Source organism: Cyprinodon tularosa, unplaced genomic scaffold (genome assembly GCF_016077235.1).
Source record: "Cyprinodon tularosa strain WSP-4 unplaced genomic scaffold, ASM1607723v1 ctg168, whole genome shotgun sequence".
Taxonomy (NCBI): domain Eukaryota; kingdom Metazoa; phylum Chordata; class Actinopteri; order Cyprinodontiformes; family Cyprinodontidae; genus Cyprinodon; species Cyprinodon tularosa.
The window spans coordinates 94,417-116,922 of record NW_024038513.1 but is presented as its reverse complement, the minus strand read 5'-3'; the positions used below and the strand labels follow the sequence as shown (position 1 = coordinate 116,922).

At 42.7% G+C, this 22,506-nt stretch overlaps 1 protein-coding gene across 1 annotated transcript in view; it reads right to left on the bottom strand.

Annotated features, from left to right (window-relative positions):
- col6a4a (collagen, type VI, alpha 4a) overlaps nt 1-22,506 on the bottom strand; it is a 75,093-nt gene that overhangs the window by 29,427 nt on the left and 23,160 nt on the right. The window contains exons 11-25 of the mRNA XM_038281197.1: nt 21,686-22,029; nt 18,628-18,706; nt 18,399-18,544; nt 15,545-15,637; nt 15,057-15,110; nt 13,744-13,815; nt 13,636-13,662; nt 13,483-13,527; nt 11,509-11,562; nt 9,506-9,568; nt 4,417-4,482; nt 3,945-3,998; nt 3,671-3,706; nt 3,538-3,600; nt 3,311-3,373 (exon numbers count right to left, since the gene is read on the bottom strand). Of these exons, the coding sequence (XP_038137125.1) occupies nt 3,311-3,373; nt 3,538-3,600; nt 3,671-3,706; nt 3,945-3,998; nt 4,417-4,482; nt 9,506-9,568; nt 11,509-11,562; nt 13,483-13,527; nt 13,636-13,662; nt 13,744-13,815; nt 15,057-15,110; nt 15,545-15,637; nt 18,399-18,544; nt 18,628-18,706; nt 21,686-22,029 (1,259 nt within the window). The remainder of the gene's footprint in view (nt 1-3,310; nt 3,374-3,537; nt 3,601-3,670; nt 3,707-3,944; nt 3,999-4,416; nt 4,483-9,505; nt 9,569-11,508; nt 11,563-13,482; nt 13,528-13,635; nt 13,663-13,743; nt 13,816-15,056; nt 15,111-15,544; nt 15,638-18,398; nt 18,545-18,627; nt 18,707-21,685; nt 22,030-22,506) is intronic.

Genomic DNA, 22,506 nt, shown 5'->3' with positions numbered 1-22,506 from the left:
AAAATTAAATATTTATTTAACCAACTAAATATTTAGTACAAATAATATAGAGATTCACAGGATTTTTACTTTTCAGGAAGGGAATTTGCATATTCACTATTTATTTAGGTAGCACCAAGCTAAATATTTAGTTTGCAGCTAAATATTTATTTAAGAAAGTAAGATTTTTTATAATTGAGTAATGACATAGTGAAAAAGGAAGAAAATAAGCCACTTATTTTTCCTTTTAAACAGACTAAATAACCATAAATATTGCTCCTAATTTCTGACGGCTTATCTTTACAAACGGCACCCCATAATTTCATGGCCTGAATCGTAACTGAAGGATCAGTGAGACCTCTGGTAGAGTTTGATAAGATCAAGCATTAAAGCAGGACTGCAGGATGGTGATGCTCTGATTGATAGACGCTCCAGATGCAGACGTTTGGCGCTCTCTTAATCCCCACTAAGGGTCTGCATGTGGACCAAATTACCTCCAAGTGAGATCAAATCAGACAATAAATCATGATCACATCTTCATCGTCCTGCAGCTCCATGTTTACCAGAACTTCATCTGCAGCTGCTTCATCTTTACGTCATAAAGACTTAAAATCTAAACGATACGTAGCTGATAAATAAACAAGCTAAACTCCACGACTAATCGATCCGCCGGCCTCTGTGTGGAGATTTGTCCCACGTTCACTGAGAAACACAAACGCTGAGATGTCCTCCAACATGTAGGACAGTTAAGCAACATTCTGGAAATGAAACACGAGCAGAACCATCTCTGATGTCTCTGTTTGCCAAGCTGGAGACAGATGATTCCCAGATGTGTGTCGGAGGCTCCAGGATTTATGCTGCAATTAAAGGCAACAAACGAGGCGACACATCCCAGCGCTTTTAGAGCTGTCAGGGTGATGAAGATCTGCTGACTGAGAGGTCTCCACCAGTTCACAGAGGGCGGAAAAGTTTCTGAGATCTCATTAGATATCAGGAGGGAATTTTGTTGTTATGTTCCTAGAATTTCTAAAAGTAGAATGGGAGGCAGATCTTTTAGTTCTCAGGCTCCTCTCCTGTGGAACCAACTACCAGTTTTAGTCCATGAGGCAGACACCCTGTCTACTTTTAAGGCTAGGCTTAAAACTTTCCTTTTTGATAAAGCTTCTAGTTAGAGTGGCTCAGGTTATCCTGATCTATCTCTATAGTTCTGCTGCTATAGGCTTAGACTGCTGGAGGACATAGGGACCCCTTTTTCATCATTCTGCTTCATTCTATCTCTATTCTCCCACTCTGCAGAATCTGTTAGTTCAATCTCTAACGTTCTGCTCTCTCTGCTTTTTCTCATAGTAGCTTCATCTGGTCTGTTCCTGTTTGGCTGTGACTCCATCCTGGAGAGAAATATCAGCTGTGCTGCTGCCATCAACACCTTTGTTTCTAGATGTTGGAGCTTGGCCTGTTTTCCAGTGTAGTCCTGTTTCTCTGACTGTGACTAACTGGATGTGCTCTCTTCATCCTCTGACATGGGAGCTGGCTCGGAGCTCGTCTGCCTGGCTGTGTGTTTCCTGGACGGGGCCGCCTGTGGAGCTGGTTGACAGTTGCCTTTTGTATCTATGCTTCTTTTTCTATGTCTGCTTCTGTCTCCTTGAACTCCAGTGGGCCTCAGCAGATGGCCGCTCACACTGAGCCTGGTTCTGCTGGAGGTTTCTTCCTGTTCAAAGGGAGTTTTTCCTCTCCACTGTTGCTACAAGCATGCTTAGTGTGAGGGATTGCTGAAGAGTCAATGAGTCGATGCAATCAGCTGGTTTTCCTTAGATAGAAAACTTTGAATCAATCTGACTGGATGATCTGGTGAACTGGAAAGTGACCTGAGATGACATGATGTGAATTGGAGCTATAGAAATAAACTGAATTTTTATTAAGAGCAAAGAACATGATTCAAAAAGGACAACTGAATAAAATGTGTTCCGAAGATGAGACTTTAAAACTTATCAAAATTAAAGTGAGTAGAGATTAATTTATTATTATTATTTATTTATCTGTATGTAAAGAATCAAATATTTCTTCAGCTGCGCGTCAGATCTAAACTTCTACAAGCATCAAAATGAAGCATTACGCGGCGTTTTCACTGCTCCTGCTGCAGCGGTCTGAACGTAGCATCATCAGTGAAGCTATAGAGTGAATTTTGTTCCATTATTATTGCAAGCAAATAAAAACTTTTATAAATGGAAATTTAAATAAAAACCATTAATTAAAATGTAAATATAGGCTACTAACGAATAAATCTTTACAAATATTTTACTCAAAAAAATATTTTGAGAGTAATTTTCCTTTTTTTTAATCAGATTTTATTTGAATTTATTTATCTATGTCTGAATTTTTACAAAAGATATAAAATATTTTACGCTTTTAATTGTGTTTTATATTTTAATCATGTCTAAGTAGATAATGGCAAAATTTTATTTTAAATTTTATTTTATTCTAAAAGGTATTTTAATTGAAACATTTATCTTATTCTATTTTTATGTGTTTATGTATTTTAGCCTTAGCTTTTATCTTATGTTCCTTAACTGGGATTCCTGTACAGCATTTTGGTCCCCGGTTGTTTTAAATGTGCTTTATAAATAAAGTTTGAGTTTTATATATATATATATATATATATATATATATATATATATATATATATATATATATATATATATATATATATATATATATATATATATATATATATATATATATATATATGTATAAATATATTTTTTATATGTTTTCCAGATTGAATTTTAAATCACATTGACTTCACTCCAGGCTGGATACAAACGCTTGTGATTTGAGTGGAAATTGAAATAAAACAATCAATCAATAAAACGTCCAGCAGACTAATAAGCGGCCATCAGAGGGGAAGAAGGTATGATCAGGAAAACACTGCATTTCCTAAAATTTCCTAAAGAAAATCTAAAATCTTTGACTATAAAATAGTTGAAAGCATAAAATTGGAACAAATAAAACATGTAAATATATTTTTTAAAATTAAATATAAAGAAAAAAATTGAAAAGAAAAAGAGGATATACTTATCAAAAGCTTTGATTAACATGTTTTTCACAGTTTCATTTCTGGATTGTGTTTTTTTTTTATAAAACAATTAATGGAGCAAACTTAACTCAATACAAATTATAATTTTTTTGTTTTCTAATAAGAAAAGATCATATAAAATTAAAAGGCTTTTGTTTTAGGACCCAAACTAAAACAAAAAAACAGGTTGATAGTTTTTATAAAGAACATATTATAAGTGATGGTTCTTTAAAAGTGAGAGAAATGCTTCCTGCTGACCTGCGGTCCATGGAGACCTGGGACTCCTCCTGGTCCTGGAGGACCCCGGACCCCTCTGGGACCCTGCAGAGACAGAAGCATCCCAGATAATAAGTCCAAACAATCGGTGTCAGCAGAACCTTGGTGTTCTAAAGGTTCTAAAACTGGACCTTTTCCAGCACAGCTGAACAGCTGCAGGACTTTCTGCTAAACACCTGACCTGGAGCTGCTGGAGACCAGGTTCTTACCTGAGCACCGGAAACCCCTTGGATACCTTCTGATCCTTTAGAGCCTTTCGGTCCGGTGGCGCCCTGCGGAGGCAGAAACGGTTAAGTGGTTTCCTGCTGGGCGAAGCGTGTTGGTCAGTGTTGGTTCTCCTACCTTTGATCCTGGATTTCCTGGTCTTCCAGGTAGACCCTGAACAGCAGAGGTTAAAAGAAGAATGGATGAATTTATGCTGTAAACACCAGGAACCATCTGACAGCTTCAGATGCTTTCTATCCAATAACACCACAGAACAGCTGAGCTGCTCAAACGGCAAACTTTCAAAGACTAAAAGTTTCTCATATTTAAAAAAAAGAAACTGGAACCACGGAGTAAAAAACGTGTTTTAGCCGTTTTCCAGCTGCAGGCCAGATGATGACGGAGGCCTCACCATGCTTCCATCGGATCCCGTCTCTCCCCTCACTCCGTCCAGTCCTGGGGTCCCCTGTTGGCTCAGAGACACAAACGTCAGACTTTGGGGACGTTGGACCCAGAACCGTCACAGTTCTGGTCACAAAAAGCTGAAGTTCAATTAAAACTGTGAGGAAACCAGTTTCTGCTCCACCTTCAGGTTTTATTCTGGATTTTTTAGACACTCGGTTTAAATCTCGTCTCTCATTATGAATCTGTTAAACAGCAGTTTTCTGGGTTCTGACTTGGTCAACATGTTTCTTTAGAGTCATTTGCATCATTTCATTTTCTTTCTGTACTTTCAAACATGTTTTTATTATTTTAAATGTGGATGGATCCTTAGAGAGAAGCTTTATGATTCCCACCCCCCCACCTTTCTCTAGTCGTCTTGTTCGTTTCTCTTTGTTCTAAACTCCATGATCACCACAGAGGAGCAGATTAGAGTCTTTTACCTGCAGACCTGGGTATCCCGCTTCTCCTTTGGCTCCAGGGGACGTGTTTGAGATGCCCGGTTCCCCCTGCAGAGAAAAGAGAGGGACAGGTTGGACTTGGTGAGGGACAGGTTAGACTTGGTGAGGGACAGGTTAGACTTGGTGAGGGACAGGTTAGACTTGGTGAGGGACAGGTTAGACTTGGTGAGGGACAGGTTGGACTTGGTGAGGGACAGGTTAGACTTGGTGAGGGACAGGTTGGACTTGGTGAGGGACAGGTTGGACTCAGCGAGGGACAAGTTAGACTTGGTGAGGGACACGTTAGACTTGGCGAGGGACACGTTAGACTTGGCGAGGGACAGGTTAGACTTGGCGAGGGACAGGTTAGACTTGGCGAGGGACACGTTAGACTTGGCGAGGGACAGGTTGGACTTGGTGAGAGACAGGTTGGACTTGGTGAGGGACAGGTTGGACTTGGTTAGGTTGGACTTGGTGAGGGACACGTTAAACTTGGCGAGGGACACGTTAGACTTGGCGAGGGACAGGTTAGACTTGGCTAGGGACACGTTAGACTTGGCGAGGGACAGGTTGGACTTGGTGAGGGACAGGTTGGACTTGGTTAGGTTGGACTTGGTGAGGGACATGTTAAACTTGGCGAGGGACACGTTAGACTTGGCGAGGGACAGGTTAGACTTGGCGAGGGACACGTTGGACTTGGTGAGGGACAGGTTGGACTTGGTTAGGTTGGACTTGGTGAGGGACATGTTAAACTTGGCGAGGGACACGTTAGACTTGGCGAGGGACAGGTTAGACTTGGCGAGGGACACGTTAGACTTGGCGAGGGACAGGTTAGACTTGGCGAAGGACAGGTTAGACTTGGTGAGGGACAGGTTAGACTTGGCTAGGGACACGTTAGACTTGCAAGGGACAGGTTAGACTTGGCGAGGGACACGTTAGACTTGGCAAGGGACAGGTTAGACTTGGCGAGGGACACGTTAGACTTGGTGAGGGACAGGTTAGACTTGGTGAGGGACAGGTTAGACTTGGCTAGGGACACGTTAGACTTGGCAAGGGACAGGTTAGACTTGGCGAGGGACACGTTAGACTTGGCAAGGGATAGGTTAGACTTGGCGAGGGACACGTTAGACTTGGTGAGGGACAGGTTAGACTTGGCTAGGGACACGTTAGACTTGGCGAGGGACAGGTTAGACTTGGCTAGGGACACGTTAGACTTGGCGAGGGACAGGTTAGACTTGGCGAGGGACACGTCAGACTTGGTGAGGGACAGGTTGGACTTGGTGAGGGACAGGTTAGACTTGGTGAGGGACAGGTTAGACTTGGCTAGGGACAGGTTAGACTTGGCGAGGGACACGTTAGACTTGGTGAGGGACAGGTTAGACTTGGCTAGGGACACGTTAGACTTGGCGAGGGACACGTTAGACTTGACGAGGGACAGGTTAGACTTGGCAAGGGACAGGTTAGACTTGGCTAGGGACACGTTAGACTTGGCGAGGGACAGGTTAGACTTGGCGAGGGACACGTTAGACTTGGCGAGGGACAGGTTAGACTTGGCGAGGGACACGTTAGACTTGGTGAGGGACACGTTAGACTTGGCTAGGGACACGTTAGACTCGGCGAGGGACAGGTTGGACTTGGCGAGGGACACATTAGACTCGGCGAGGGACAGGTTAGACTTGGCGAGGGACACGTCAGACTTGGTGAGGGACAGGTTGGACTTGGTGAGGGACAGGTTAGACTTGGTGAGGGACAGGTTGGACTTGGTTAGGTTGGACTTGGTGAGGGACAGGTTGGACTCTGCGACGGACAGGTTAGACTTGGTGAGGGGCAGGTTAGCCATGGTGAGGGACAGGTTGGACTTGGTGAGGTTGGACTTGGTGAGGGACAGGTTAGAATTGGCGAGGGACACGTTAGACTTGGTGAGGGACACGTTAGAATTGGCGAGGGACACGTTAGACTTGGTGAGGGACAGGTTAGACTTGGCTAGGGACACGTTAGACTTGGCAAGGGACAGGTTAGACTTGGCGAGGGACACGTTAGACTTGGTGAGGGACAGGTTAGACTTGGCTAGGGACACGTTAGACTTGGCGAGGGACACGTTAGACTTGACGAGGGACAGGTTAGACTTGGCAAGGGACAGGTTAGACTTGGTTAGGTTGGACTTGGTGAGGGACAGGTTGGACTCTGCGACGGACAGGTTAGACTTGGTGAGGGGCAGGTTAGCCATGGTGAGGGACAGGTTGGACTTGGTGAGGTTGGACTTGGTGAGGGACAGGTTAGAATTGGCGAGGGACACGTTAGACTTGGTGAGGGACACGTTAGAATTGGCGAGGGACACGTTAGACTTGGTGAGGGACAGGTTGGACTTGGTTAGGTTGGACTTGGTGAGGGACAGGTTGGACTCTGCGACGGACAGGTTAGACTTGGTGAGGGGCAGGTTAGCCATGGTGAGGGACAGGTTGGACTTGGTGAGGTTGGACTTGGTGAGGGACAGGTGAAGGGGTTAGGTTGGACTTGGTGAGGGACAGGTTGGACTCTGCGACGGACAGGTTAGACTTGGTGAGGGGCAGGTTAGCCATGGTGAGGGACAGGTTGGACTTGGTGAGGTTGGACTTGGTGAGGGACAGGTTAGAATTGGCGAGGGACACGTTAGACTTGGTGAGGGACACGTTAGAATTGGCGAGGGACACGTTAGACTTGGTGAGGGACAGGTTAGACTTGGCTAGGGACACGTTAGACTTGGCAAGGGACAGGTTAGACTTGGCGAGGGACACGTTAGACTTGGTGAGGGACAGGTTAGACTTGGCTAGGGACACGTTAGACTTGGCGAGGGACACGTTAGACTTGACGAGGGACAGGTTAGACTTGGCAAGGGACAGGTTAGACTTGGCTAGGGACACGTTAGACTTGGCGAGGGACAGGTTAGACTTGGCGAGGGACACGTTAGACTTGGCGAGGGACAGGTTAGACTTGGCGAGGGACACGTTAGACTTGGTGAGGGACACGTTAGACTTGGCTAGGGACACGTTAGACTCGGCGAGGGACAGGTTGGACTTGGCGAGGGACACATTAGACTCGGCGAGGGACAGGTTAGACTTGGCGAGGGACACGTCAGACTTGGTGAGGGACAGGTTGGACTTGGTGAGGGACAGGTTAGACTTGGTGAGGGACAGGTTGGACTTGGTTAGGTTGGACTTGGTGAGGGACAGGTTGGACTCTGCGACGGACAGGTTAGACTTGGTGAGGGGCAGGTTAGACATGGTGAGGGACAGGTTGGACTTGGTGAGGTTGGACTTGGTGAGGGACAGGTTAGAATTGGTGAGGGACAGGATAGACTTTGCTAGGGACACGTTAGACTTGGCGAGGGACACGTTAGACTTGGCGAGGGACAGGTTAGACTTGGCGAGGGACACGTTAGACTTGGTGAGGGACAGGTTAGACTTGGTGAGGGACAGGTTAGACTTGGTGAGGGACAGGTTAGACTTGGTGAGGGACAGGTTAGACTTGGTGAGGGACAGGTTAGACTTGGTGAGGGACAGGTTAGACTTGGTGAGGGACAGGTTAGACTTGGTGAGGGACAGGTTGGACTCGGCGAAAGACAGGTTGGACTCGGCGAGGGACAGGTTAGACTCGGCAAGGGACAGGTTGAACTCGGCGAGGGACAGGTTAGACTCGGCGAGGCATGTTGGATCAGAACATCTAAAATCAAAGTCTATTTTTCGTGTTTAGCACAAAGTCCCTGGATGTTTGGACTCGTTTCTGTCAGTTAAAGCTGGTCCTCTTCTTCAGGTTCTTCTGGACTCAGAAACATTTATACTGGTTTAACTGGTTCTCTGATGATCTAGTGACCCCCCCATCCCATAACTTTCAGACACGAACCGTGCGTCTAACATTCCCACTGAGAGGTATGGTGGTGGTAGAGTGGTGCTGTGGGCCTGTTAGACTGGTCAGTCAGGTGAAGTACAGGGATCTGATTTTGGGGCCGACGTCCCTTTAATCCTGAACATGTTCTAATCCATCTCCACTACATGAACTTTTAGGGACCAGTGTTCCTGCTGTGGAAAGAACCAAAGATCCCAGATAGGCGTCTCGTTACCAGTGTTGGATAAAGTACTGAAATCTGGACCAGTAAAAGTATAAGTACCGCTCCAAAATATTACTTTGGTTAAAGTCCAAGTCACTGAGTGAAATGTTACTCGAGTAAAAGTCTTAAAGTATCTGAAATGGCTCGAACTTAACTCTAAGAATTACTGTAAAAATAGATGTACTCAAGTAAAAAGTATAAGTAAAAAGTAAATGCAGTTTGAATGACATTTTTTTTTACATTTTGGTAAACTTTGAAGGTTAAATTCACTTAAAATAATATAAACAACCAAGTGTAGGATAAATTTAAACTGTGTAGTCAGTAGGCGGGGTCAAAACAGTTGCTTTTCTCTCTGTGTTTTTTTTTTTTTTTTTACTCAGTAGTAACTAAACCAAACATTGAAAATGTATCGGAGTAAAAGTACGCAATTAAGTTCGTAAATGTAGTGAAGTAAAAGTGAAAGTTCTCAAAAAAATTATACTCTTGGAAAGTATAAAGTACTCCAAAATATACTTACTTCACTATAGTGAAGTTTTTTTTACTTTGTTACTATACAACACTGCTCGTTACCATGGAAACCAGGAGAACTTCTTCTTCTTGCTCTCCTCGGTAAAGGTTCAGCTAACAGTAGGTCGGTTAAACCGGATCCTTCCTGTTCAGACCGTCTGCTTCTTCACAGAGAAATAAAACCGACAGACAGAAGCTGATCTTTAGTCGCTTAAAGGATTTTCAGGCTCTGAAGCTCCGATAATCTTTGAGCTCCACTTTGTTCTTTTTATTGGACCATAAATCAGGGAGGAAGCGCTGCTTCATGTCAGCCATGATCCAACATTATTCCCGTCGTGCTGCAGAGCCAGAGCTGCAGCTGAACAGGGGGGGGGGGGGGGGGGGGTTAAGCCCTGAAGGCTTAAAAACCTGGAATTTGATTGATTCCATCTTCATGCTGCTTCTCTGCAGGTTTCAGCCTCATTTCTGCAGCTCAGATAAGAAGCAGAAGAAGAAACTCACCGGATCTCCTCTCAGCCCTCGCTGTCCCTTCAGCCCTGGTCCGCCTCTGGTTCCAGGGATACCCTGTGGAGGAAAAGGTCAGAGGTCAGCTGCTCTGGGGTGACTCAGACCAGGAGAAAAACAAAACAAAACACCAAACAGTTCCTCTGATCCAGTGGAACCTGAATCCTCTCCAGATGAACTGGTTTTATCAGAGCAGGTCTCTGAAACACCAGTAGATCATGAAAAGTTTTTAACGAACTGAAGTTAAGAGTTGCTGGTTCCACGCTGGTTAAGGCGGGCTTTGTGATTATGGAAGAAAAACTGTCTCGTTTGAATCTGCCTTTTTTTTTTTTTTTTTTTAACACTGAATTTCTTTAAACGCCAGATTTTAAACACTTAACTTTTGTTACATGTTGAATTTACACTAAATTTTTATCTGGTGAAAATTTGTAAAAAAAAAAATTGCCTGCAAAAAATTCAGCTGCAATAAAAAAATTTGCCTGCAAAACCTAGAATGCAAATGTGTTGACCTTTGGTGAACTCGAGCCAAAGCAATCTACTCTCGATGCAGTCAGCAGCTTCTAGCCAATGATAGCAGCACATTTGTTCAGAAAACAAAAAAAATTGCCACCGGCCGCTTCTTCCGGATCAAACCAAGAGCTTAGATTAAAAACTCTAATGGCTGGCTATTAGTAGATACCTGACATTTTGTAATCATTTCTATTTAACAAGAAAAACTCCTCGTTCAGCTTAATTCAGGAGGGAACAAAGCTACGACCGCCTGTTGTGTCACGTGACCAAATGAGATGATTTCATTGGCTAAAAGCTGCTCGCCTGCATTGAGTTTAGATCGCTTTGGCTTGAGTTCACCAAAAGGTCAACACACTTTCAGCTAAACTTTTTGCAGGCAAATTTTTTGCTGGTGAATTTTTTGCGAGCAAATTTTTTGAAGCTTGCAAATTATTTGCAGCTGAACTTTTTGAGGGTAATTGCCTGCAAAAAATTGTAATGTAATGTAATGTGTAAAAAAAAAAAAAAAAATCAGTGTTTAAAATTTGGTGCTAAAAAAAAAAAATCTGTGTTTATAAATATGGTGCTAAAAAAAAATCTGTGTTTATAAATATGGTGCTAAAAAAAAAAATCTGTGTTTATAAATACGGTGTACAAAAAAAAATGTCCAATGAGTCTGTGATGAGCTATGGAAAGAAATCTGACATTATTGGAAGCACAGAACATGTTGAAAAAAAGAATTTGAAGAAAATACATTTCAGACATGGAACTTTCTCAATCATGGAAAATTTCTCAATCAACATGAAAAAAAAAAAGGTTTGGAGTGTAACCTTTAACCTTTATGCAAAAGTTTCTTTTTTTTTTCAGGAACCTTACAAGTTTTAAATCTCGTTTCACAGATTTCCTCCTCTAAACTTCTAGACGTTCTTTGTACGGACCAATAAAAGCCACACACAGATCACACAAGTACGCAAAATATGTGAAAACGGATTAAAAAAAGTAGCTTTCATTGTAAAAGAAAATGTGAAAAAATATCTGAAAAAAACTTGGAAAAACAAAGTATAACTTTTTTTTGTTGAAAAGTTTGGCAAATTAAATATCTATAAATAAAGATACAATACATATAAAGAATAAACCTGAAAACAAACTGTAGAAATATTGGTTGAACCTTATACATAAATATTATAAACTCATCTAATAAAAAGTTTTCCAAAGTTTTATTTTGGAATCATTTTCTTTCCTTTCAATAATAATGGAACAAATTCCTCTCCATAGATCCGTTTCCCTTAGATCCATTTCCCAGTTTGGAGTCTATTAATCCAGATCTACAGCCTGAGTCATTAACTCCCCCTCTGGAGGTCTCTGTCTTCTCTGACCGGCTTCTTTGCTCCATCATGTTTATCCGCAGCAGAAACTAATTAAAGCTAATTGGCTAAAATGTCTTGAACGTTTTTTTGGAGAACCTGAAAGCATGAAATAAGTCTCCTCAGATCTGATCAGGAAAGGCTTACCGGGTTTCCTGGGTTTCCACCTTCTCCACGAGTTCCGTTGTTTCCAGCCTCTCCCTGGAAGAAAAAAAAAAAAGACGGTTTCAGCCTGAAAAATCTCCAATCAGCCCGTTTCCTGAAAACGCCCGCTCATTTCCTCACAGCTGAAACCCCAAACCATCAGCGAGCGGCAGCGTCTGACCCACACCTGCTCCTCAGGGCCTCCAGCTTCTCCTCTGAGGTCATTCAGGATCCGGTCCTGGGTCCGGCTGACCCAGAAAGGTCCAGGTTTTAGGTTTTAGCTGATTAACGGGATTTTGCTGAAATACAGTCATAGAATCGGCTTCGCTGAAGCTGAGAAACATTGAAAACCTGAAAACGAGCCCAGCTCAAAGAATCAGGATCATTTTCAGGTTCATTCCATGGAAACTGTTAAGTTTGGGTCCATAACACTCAAAGAAGAATAGGAAGCATAATAAAACTCTCAGTAATACTTTAAGTGTCTAAAGCCATTGATTCAAGTTTAGTTGGTAGCACGAGGACAAATAAAATTGAATAATAAATATATATTTTGCACATTTATAACTTTTTATGTTATCAATCATTTTCTCATGTCCGCTCTGACCATTTTTCTCATTCGTGTAATGTAAAACTTAATAAATATGAAATAAATCTCAAAAATCTTTTGTTGTTATGGTTAGAAATACTTTCCTCTTAATAGGAAATGTGTTAATTATATTAAAATGTCATATTTTTTATTGAAATAGCATGATTTTGTCCATCAATTTCATATTCCAGCCCGTCACACCAATGTTATTTTGCGCCAAAATGCAATACACTTCCTAGAAGTGACATCACTAACATGAAGTGACATCACTAACCGGAAGTGACATCATCAAGAGTTTGAAGAAGGGAAGTCCAAACAATGGTGAGTTCTGCTTTTCTTTAAGAAAATTTTTGGTAAATTTTTCCTTCAAAATCCTTTCTGTTAACCGTAGCATATCCACGCCGTCACACACAAAAAGTGGGGAAAACAATTTGTTAATCAAATTTTGAAATTATATTTGTATTAATCATTCATTTTTCATTGTTTCTTAATGCTAACGGCACCATCAGGTTTGAACATATCCAGAAATTGAGCCATATTGCTTTAAATTTCCCACCCCGTCACACTAAAGCCTGACGGGGTTACCATTAGGCAATACTAGGCAGTTCCCTAGGGCCCCAAGTTCCTGGGGGCCCCATAAAACTATTCCTTCTTTATGCACATTAATTATGCCATCAGAACGCTGATAATATTAAGTGTGTCTCAGCCCCCCCCCTTCAGTGTCCACCATATTGGATCAGTCCATTTGCTGCACATGTTCAGAAAGGTCCAAACAGACAGCAGCAAACCATTTGAAAACAAACCATGCAAAGAGCAGTGTTGCCAACTTAGCGCTTTAGTCGCTATATTTAGCCACTTTTCAGACCCCTCTAGCACTTTGATTTCTAAAAAGCTCCTAGCGCCAAATCTAGAGACTTTTTTCTGCTACTGGAGACTTTGGAGACAACATCTAAAAGCAGCGAACTCTGCTCTCCAGAGCCAGTAGATTGGTAACCCCGCCTCCTGCTCTCCTACACCGAAGGGCTTTATAGTCCATAGATGGTTAATGCTGCCTGCAGTCCCCTTTCTAACCAGCAGGGGTCTCTGTGGACAGTCCTGCCTGTCCAGTCAACCATAAGTCAACAGTTTGGTTCTGGAAGTTTTGTCCTGACGGTGCTGAAACCCGCTGCTGCTCTAGGAGACATCGTCCTCACAGGACACAGAAGGGAGGACGTCCTCTGGGAAGACAGACGACGTTTAGACTTCAAATCTACAGGCTTTGAGTTATGGACTTGAAATAAGAGAAAATTATAGTGTCTAATTTTAGTGTCTCACGTTCAGGACTATTAATGTCCCCCATGTGACCGGCCCAGATTACAGAACCTGGTGCAGCTGCAGTGTGGTGCTGGTACCTGTTCTCCATCCACTCCGTTCAGGCCGTCCTCTCCGTCTTCACCCTGCAGCGGTGGAAGCAAAGCATCTAATCTGACCTTATCTGGACTCAGATGTTTGTCCAAACATTCCAGAGTCCATGCAGCTCATTCCAGCTGCTCTGACTCACTCACCCTGTCTCCCCGAAGGCCTCGTCCTCCCTGCAGAGACAAGCAACTGCGGTTAGACCCGACGCTCGGTTCTGATCACAGAAATTAATGCTCTGCTGAGATCTACTCTACCTTCTGCCCTCTGAGTCCAGGGCAGCCTTGGACTCCCTGAGGTCCGGTGGGTCCAGGGGGGCCTCGTTCGCCCTGCAGAGACAGACCCCACTCAGCATGTTAGCCTCTACATGATGGAACCGGCAGAACCTCTAAGTTCTGCAAAGGTTCCTCCCGCTGGGCTCAGCTTCTGATGCTCAGCATCGCCACCAGAGCACGCATCATCAGAACGCCTGAATCCAGCGAGGTTTACACTCTTTGTAGAAGGTGAGGCGAGAAGAAACACGTGGAGACGAGAGACCAGAGAAGACGAGTTCAGAGAAACGACAGGAGACAAGCTGAGATGAGCTGAAACGTCAAGATGGAGAAGAAAGGCAAGGAGGCTGTATGGAGAGAAATCTGATCCAATATTTCTGAAAGCAAATAGCACGCTTTGAAAAGGAAATAAAAAAATGTATTTATATACAAAAGTTCTACCAATATTTTTAGAAAGACTGCTGCTACAATTCACACAGAGCAGAAGCGATTCTATTGGTCTGTGCGAGGAAAACCGAGCGATACGGTGAGGTTTGACAAGAATACTTCATAAAACGTCAAAAATTCTCCATCCAAAAATTAAAAAAAAATAGGATCTGACAAAAAAATTAAATCTGAGTAAATATTTGAAAGAAAAAAGAGAAATTAAATCTGGAAAAAAGTTAAAACTTTATATAAGAATAAAATAAAAGAACAAATATTAAAAAAAAAAGAAATTGAATATGAAAAAATTTTATTTGAAACAAATAAAAATAATAGAATATAAATTCTGGATAAAAATAAAATCTCAAGAAATCTTTATAAAATGAAATTAGGAAAATAAAGAAAATGGAACAAAAACTGTAAGAAAATCTGAATAAAAACATCCAAAAAATTTTTTTTTTTAAATGGAAATAAGTAAATTCCCTCTAGGATTATTAAAGTATGTCTGATTCTGAATTTTTTTTAAAATAAAATCAGAGAAACAATAAAACCTCGAAAAAATAAACATTTGGAAAATAAAATCTGAAAAAAGCATACATCAAATTTGATGAAAATCGAAAATAACATCTGAAAAATAGCAAACTTTAAAAATATACAATGAAGTTTTTCATGGAAATTATAAATGACACTTAAAGCCTTCTTTTAATTGAGATTGTTTTCAAAGTAACACTTTTGAAACAAGATTTTCTTCAAAAGACTTTTTTTTTTTTCAACTTTCCCCTGCATAATATTGGAATGAATTTCTCCCCATAGCCTGAATGAAGCAGAGTGAAGCTGAATATAAAAGCTTTAAGAATACAAAGAGAGAGACTCACGGCAGCTCCTTCCTCTCCTGGGAAGCCGGCGTAACCCTTCTGTCCCCGAACGCCCTGGTTCAGGAGGACACCACAGAGTTAGAGACAGAAATGTCCAGCAGAGGACACAGAGAGCTTCACCTGTAGAGAACCTGCTTCCTCAGAAACACCCAGGCGATCATCATCATTATTCATCCTCCTCCCCAGACTGAGGAGGACTTTAAATATCAATACACGTAATATTTATTCATCAGGAGCCAAAACAAACATTTCTTTTCTGATTCAGACTGAAAAAGATCTCAGAGGCGATGAGGAACTGTCCCTTGCTGGGAATCTTAGTGGACGCCAGGCCTATCTGCTGACTCACAGCTTCACAGCGTCCCAGTAATGCATCAAGTCTGACCTGCTTCCCTTTGAAACATCAGAACCGACCAGAGCTGCAGGTTTCTGCTCTGATGTTTCTGACGCTCATTATGTCTGTGAAGTTCAAACGCGTGCAGTCCGGTCACCTTTGACCCCGGGGGGCCCCGAGAGCCTCGGATTCCTTCTGCTCCGGAACATTTGCACATGACGTTGCAGCACTCTCTATCCGACACCGCGTCCTGCAGAACAGACAGAAAACAGCACAGAGGTCGACATTTGGATCAGAAGAACTGGTCCGATTATAAAATAAAAACAGGTTTTTGCTCATGTTTGTGGCGTCATTCAGATTAAAGCCTTCCTGCAGCACCTGGAGTCTTCATCTTATTGGTTAATTTTTTCTTAAATTCTACCAGAACATCTAACAGCATGTTTCTGAGGAGAGAAACATTTTTGTTTCCTTTCTTTTCTCAGTTAATTACAGATGTTTGGGCTTTTATCTAGTTAAAATGAAGCTTCTGTTTTTTTTTCTCCAACAAGCTGCAGGGCGGTTACTGCTAACAAGCAAAACATCTGGACCAGCTAAAGATGTGCAGCATTTAAATAGACATCGCAAATGGAGTCACTAAAATCTTCACTAAGAACTATGATAAAGCAGAACCTCTGCAGGCAGGTTTAAATCGTATCTGACAGGTTTCACTTTGTTCACATTAATGAAAAATCTTCCTCATGCTCAAAGGTTACCTGTGGAGTACCACAGGGATCAGTGCTAGGACCAATTCTCTTTACTTTATACATGCTCCCAATTGGTAGAATTATTAGACAGCATGGGATTAATTTCCACTGTTATGCTGATGATACCCAGCTATATGTCTATAATCCAGATGAAGCTAACCCATTACATAGATTACAGGCATGTCTGAAGACAGAAAAACCTGGATGACTCGTACTTTCGTATACTTCATACAAAATAGGTTATCCTAAGCTATTTTCTGTTTTTATGCTGCTATAGGCTTAGACTGCTGGAGGACATAGGGACCCCTTTTTCATCATTCTGCTTCATTCTATCTCTATTCTCCCACTCTGCAGAATCTGTTAGTTCAATCTCTAACGTTCTGCTCTCTCTGCTTTTTCTCATAGTAGCTTCATCTGGTCTGTTCCTGTTTGGCTGTGACTCCATCCTGGAGAGAAATATCAGCTGTGCTGCTGCCATCAACACCTTTGTTTCTAGATGTTGGAGCTTGGCCTGTTTTCCAGTGTAGTCCTGTTTCTCTGACTGTGACTAACTGGATGTGCTCTCTTCATCCTCTGACATGGGAGCTGGCTCGGAGCTCGTCTGCCTGGCTGTGTGTTTCCTGGACGGGGCCGCCTGTGGAGCTGGTTGACAGTTGCCTTTTGTATCTATGCTTCTTTTTCTATGTCTGCTTCTGTCTCCTTGAACCCCAGTGGGCCTCAGCAGATGGCCGCTCACACTGAGCCTGGTTCTGCTGGAGGTTTCTTCCTGTTCAAAGGGAGTTTTTCCTCTCCACTGTTGCTATAAGCATGCTTAGTGTGAGGGATTGCTGAAGAGTCAATGAGTCGATGCAATCAACTGGTTTTTCTTAGATAGAAAACTGAATCAGTTTGACTATATGACCTGGTGAAGTGTAAAGTGTCTTGACATGACGTTTGTTCTGACTTGGCGCTATAGAAATAAACTGAACAGAACTGAACTGAATGCAGACAAAATAGAAGTCATCGTCTTTGGACCAGAATCTCTAAAAAAGAACCTGATTAGTCAGTTATTTTCATCAGAGGGTTTCTGTCTGAGTTCGCTGCTGGACTCCTACGCTCTGAGGATTCCTGGAACCTTGGATCAGTGAACTGTCCGGTTCTGAACTGTTTCTCTGACCTGGATCGGTGTGCCTGCTCACTGGGTTTGCTGCATTGGGGACGGATCTTGTTTTGCGGTGCATCGGCTGGATCTTGCCTTCCTCAGAGAGGATGGACTGAACTGTTAAACCAGGGTGTCAGTGATTGGGAGGTGCCCCGCCCCCCCTGCAGCCGCTGCGGTCCACTTATCCTCAGCAATCCATGTCCCGTTCTGTTTTGATATTTTCTGCAGTTAAACGTTCTAAACCTTAAAATAATAATAACTGAAATGAAATGCAGTGTTTAGAACAGCCTGTGTGTGAAACTATAATGAGAAGCTGCTGATCGCCGCGGCCCTCAGAGGGTTTCTGTGCTCCCTGTCGACTCCTCTGTTCCTGGAAAGAACTTGCTCCCCCACACTTTGCAGAACTCCCACTGATATGTTTATGATTTGCAAACTCATATTAATCTGCCAGAGAAAGTAAACTTCAGCCTAAAAGCCAACAGCTCCAGCTGTTTATAAACCAAACTGCGGATAGACGGAGCAGCTGGGGGATCTGCAAACCAGCCCTGGTAAGGCTGCTTTGTCAGAGGATCTTTGTTGAACAATCTTCATATTCCTGCAGCTAATGAGTCCCTGAAGATGTTCAGATCAGCAACGCAGCATTAAGACAGATCAGAAGAGGAAAACATGTCATCCAGCTGGAAAAACCGCTGTTGACTTGGAAAAATAATCCATATTTACATTATCTCCTGCCGATTTATTGCAGCAGCTGTTGGCTTAAAAAATGAGGGAAGGTTGATCAACTTCTAATGTTGCCAACAGGAAGATTATTCATTTATTGGTAATCGGTTTGTTTTCTTGAACATCAGCCTCTGATCTTCTCTTGGTTGGCCCTGTGAACTCCAGACTCCTCCGGCTGTAACATCATCAGGCCGTTTCCATCTCATTAAGGTGAAACGGGGTATGAGAGAGGAGAGAGACATGCGGCAAACGACCTCAGGCCGGATTTGAACCCGGGTCGGCCGTGTCCAGCACTAAGGCCTCCATAAATGGGTCATGTGCTCCAACCCACCGCCAGACACCAGATTTTCCCCATTGTGGGACAATAAAGGGATTTTCTATTCTATTCTAAAACATCAGAATCTTACGATCTGCTTGAGGATGGTTCCCCCGACGTTCGGCATGCCAATGCTCAGAGGAAGTTGGTATCCGAACCCTCGACCAAACTCGACCATCTGCAGCTGCGGGGCGTTACGGACGCCTTCCAGAGCGACGACGAGCAGAGCGCTGATGTCTGCAAAACAAACAGATAAATGCCCGATTAACTTATGAAGAGTTACCATGGCAACATCAGCATTAATCCAGGTCCGTGTTTACTTGACTTCCGCAGCCTGTCAGATTCGTTCTCCAGTAACATCACGTCTTCATCAAGTCCGTCTGAGAAGATCACCAGCACCTGGAGGAAGATGGTCACAGTTTGAAGTAATGCTACTCCTTCAAATGCAAGAGAGGAACTCCGATACCGTCTGAGGTCAGTTAGGTTAAAATAATCCAATCTGAGGAGAATAACGTGAACTCCTAAGAACAGTTTTCTTCTTCTTCTTCTGATTGACTTACAAACATCTTCTATCTGCTGTGTTTCCTTCCTCCCAGGATGGAGCTCGTATTTACTTCAGTTTGAGGAAAACATGAGTGGGAACCAAGACTTTGTAAAAAGACATGAGTTGATCAAAACAGGAACCAACAGGTTTTTTTTTTACTTTAGAACCAGTTGATCAGAAATTAAACCACATAAATATTCATATTGGTGAAAAACTAAGTACATCATAAACTAAATGTTTAGTTTGTGCCCTAAATTCACCAACAGGAACATATTAACGATGGAGTCTGTTGGAGTTATTATGATTTCTGTTGTTTTTATCATTTTATTCATTTATATCTTTTATATTGCTTTTAAATCATTTGTTTTTCTATGGTACTGTCATCAGTGGAAATAGTGTATGCAGGTCATAAGACGGTCAAATGTTTTGCGAGAATGAAGCACAGAAGTTCCTGCTTTTCATTTGAGAAGCACAGAAAGGGAAGTTCATGAACCCCGACACCTTTTTTAAAAGCGTATACTGAAACCAGACAAGTTCCCCATCTTAAAGGTTCATGCTATGTCTAAGAGATTGCGTAATCGAAACTAACACCTGCTGTTGTAATGTGTTGACTGTTCAATAAAAAAGCCTGCAAGCGTGGAGCAAGACGAAGATGCACAGAGAGATCCTAAAGCTCTGTGTATTTTCCCTTTGCAAAGCCCGGTCAGGAAAAATCTTACACTGTCTTTGTTTATTTCTTCATAGGTTAAAGTTGGGGAAACTTAACAACCCTAACAGTGTCCAGATTAAAAAAATATTTAAATTGGATCTCAAGTTTCAAATATTGAATTATTAATTTGGTATATCGATAAAAAGAGAAAACTTTGAATCAATCTGACTGGATGATCTGGTGAACTGGAAAGTGACCTGAGATGACATGATGTGAATTGGAGCTATAGAAATAAACTGAACTGAACAGAAAAGTAAGAAGTATTTCCTGCCTGCCTTCAAAATAAGGGTCTGATTTTAGCACAATCTTTATTCTCAGCAAACGTTCCAAACAGTTGGACTGAAAAGTAAACGACCAGATGAAGCTTTGCCGTCCAGCGAAGCTGAGAGACATACGTTGATGTTTTATGGACATAAGACTTTCACAGTTCCAAACACAGGTGGTCCACCTCTAACCTGACTCCTCCAGATGGATTTGCTGGATTTGCTCCGCATATCCATCTGGAAACCTTCCGTTGAAGTAATTTTGGGAAGGGGCGAAAATACTGCTTAGCTGATTGGCCTACGTTGGGGATAGACGGGCCAAATAAACCAATCAGATCAACGAAGCATATGACGTACTAACAGAGCGACGACGAAGAGGAGCCAATTGATAGATCAAACTCTTGCCGAAACCAGTTGGGAAAAGAGCAAAAACATCTTTTCCTCTGAGAAAAGCCTCCAGAGCAGTGTTTTGCTCTTCTTTCAGTGAAGAAATACTCTGTAATTCCGATAAAACTTGCTCGATAGCCACGCTAACGCTAGTTTCATCGGCTGAAGCCGCCATGTTCTTTAGACTGAACTGTCACGCTTCTCGTTACGTCACACCTCAACCCGCCTCAAAGCCAGCAGCCAGCGGTAAGCAGCTGCCTGCTGGGTTGATGTCTTAGATCATATGATCCGTCCATCAGAATCTGTTATTATACCTCCTTCCTGCAGACCTCTAACCTGACTCCTCCAGATGGATTTGCTGGATTTGCTCCGCATATCCATCTGGAAACCTTCCGTTGAAGTAATTTTGGGAAGGGGCGAAAATACTGGTTAGCTGATTGGCCTATGTTGGTGATAGACGGGCCAAATAAACCAATCAGATCAACGAAGCATATGACGTACTAACAGAGCGACGACGAAGAGGAGCCAATTGATAGATCAAACTCTTGCCGAAACCAGTTGGGAAAAGAGCAAAAACATCTTTTCCTCTGAGAAAAGCCTCCAGAGCAGTGTTTTGCTCTTCTTTCAGTGAAGAAATACTCTGTAATTCTGATAAAACTTGCTCGATAGCCACGCTAACGCTAGTTTCATCGGCTGAAGCCGCCATGTTCTTTAGACTGAACTGTCACGCTTCTCGTTACGTCACACCTCAACCCGCCTCAAAGCCAGCAGCCAGCGGTAAGCAGCTGCCTGCTGGGTTGATGTCTTAGATCATATGATCCGTCCATCAGAATCTGTTATTATACCTCCTTCCTGCAGACCTCTAACCTGACTCCTCCAGATGGATTTGCTGGATTTGCTCCGCATATCCATCTGGAAACCTTCCGTTGAAGTAATTTTGGGAAGGGGCGAAAATACTGGTTAGCTGATTGGCCTATGTTGGTGATAGACGGGCCAAATAAACCAATCAGATCAACGAAGCATATGACGTACTAACAGAGCGACAACGAAGAGGAGCCAATTGATAGATCAAACTCTTGCCGAAACCAGTCGGGAGAAGAGCAAAAACATCTTTTCCTCTGAGAAAAGCCTCCAGAGCAGTGTTTTGCTCTTCTTTTAGTGAAGAAATACTCTGTAATTCCCATAAAACTTGCTCGATAGCCACGCTAACGCTAGTTTCATCGGCCGAAGCCGCCATGTTCTTTAGACTTAACTGTCGCGCTTCTCGTTGCATCACACCTCAACCCGCCTCAAAGCCAACGCTGATTGGACGTTCGTTTGGTGAACGGCTCCAAATTTTCTTTAACAGAGAGTCTCCAGACTGATTAGCGAGTGAAATCTTGAAAGCTCGCAAGATCAGGATGGTCTCATGAGGCTAGTCCACCTCACCTAGACCAGGGAATACAGAGGGAGTGTCTCCCAGGTCTCTGACTCACCTTCACACCTGCTCCTGACTGTTCCTTGAATTTCCTCTCAAAGGATCTCAGCAGAGCCGTGTTGAAATAGGTGGGCTCCGTCAGTCTGGTAGACATGACCTTCTTCACCACATCCGGATTGTGAACTTCAAAGTTGAAGTCGTTCAAGGTGCGTCCATCTCTGCCCACCAGTCGGAAGCCTAAGTTTGTCTTGATGGCTTCGTTGGTACAACACAGACGTGGCACCGAGGACAGGTACTGGGTGATCTCTGGCAGGTAGATCCTGAGCTGGTTTTGGCCGCTGACTAAAGTCTCAGCATTTCGTCGAGAGATATCAAACCCTACTGCGATGTCGATGGTGCAATCTGCCGGAAAATAAAGTTCATGGTTGGTTTTAACCCTTTCTAGGACATTCAGTGAAATACTTAAAACATGTAAATTTCAAGCCAAAAGTGTAATTGGAATCCAGGGAAAGACCTTTTCACCTTTGTTACATTCCAAAAATATGGATATTTTGAAGGCAGAAATTTATGTCAATGAAGTAACAAGAAATGCCAACTTTCTTGAATATTTTAAGGAAAAATAACAAAGTGCTTCTGTAAGAAATACATGACAAATACTCAGAGTGAAAGAAACATTTTTTTTTGGTCCAACATCAACTTAAAGGCATTAATGCTTGTTAGGTTTATTCTTTATACATCATGTGCATTGTTACTTTATTAGCCAGATTAGACAGAGTAGATGGCCTTCCTTCACATTGTGGATGTCACGGTGTGTACGGAGGTCATCTAATCAAGACAGCCTTCGTGTCTTTAAAAATAAACAGAATACACTCACCGGCC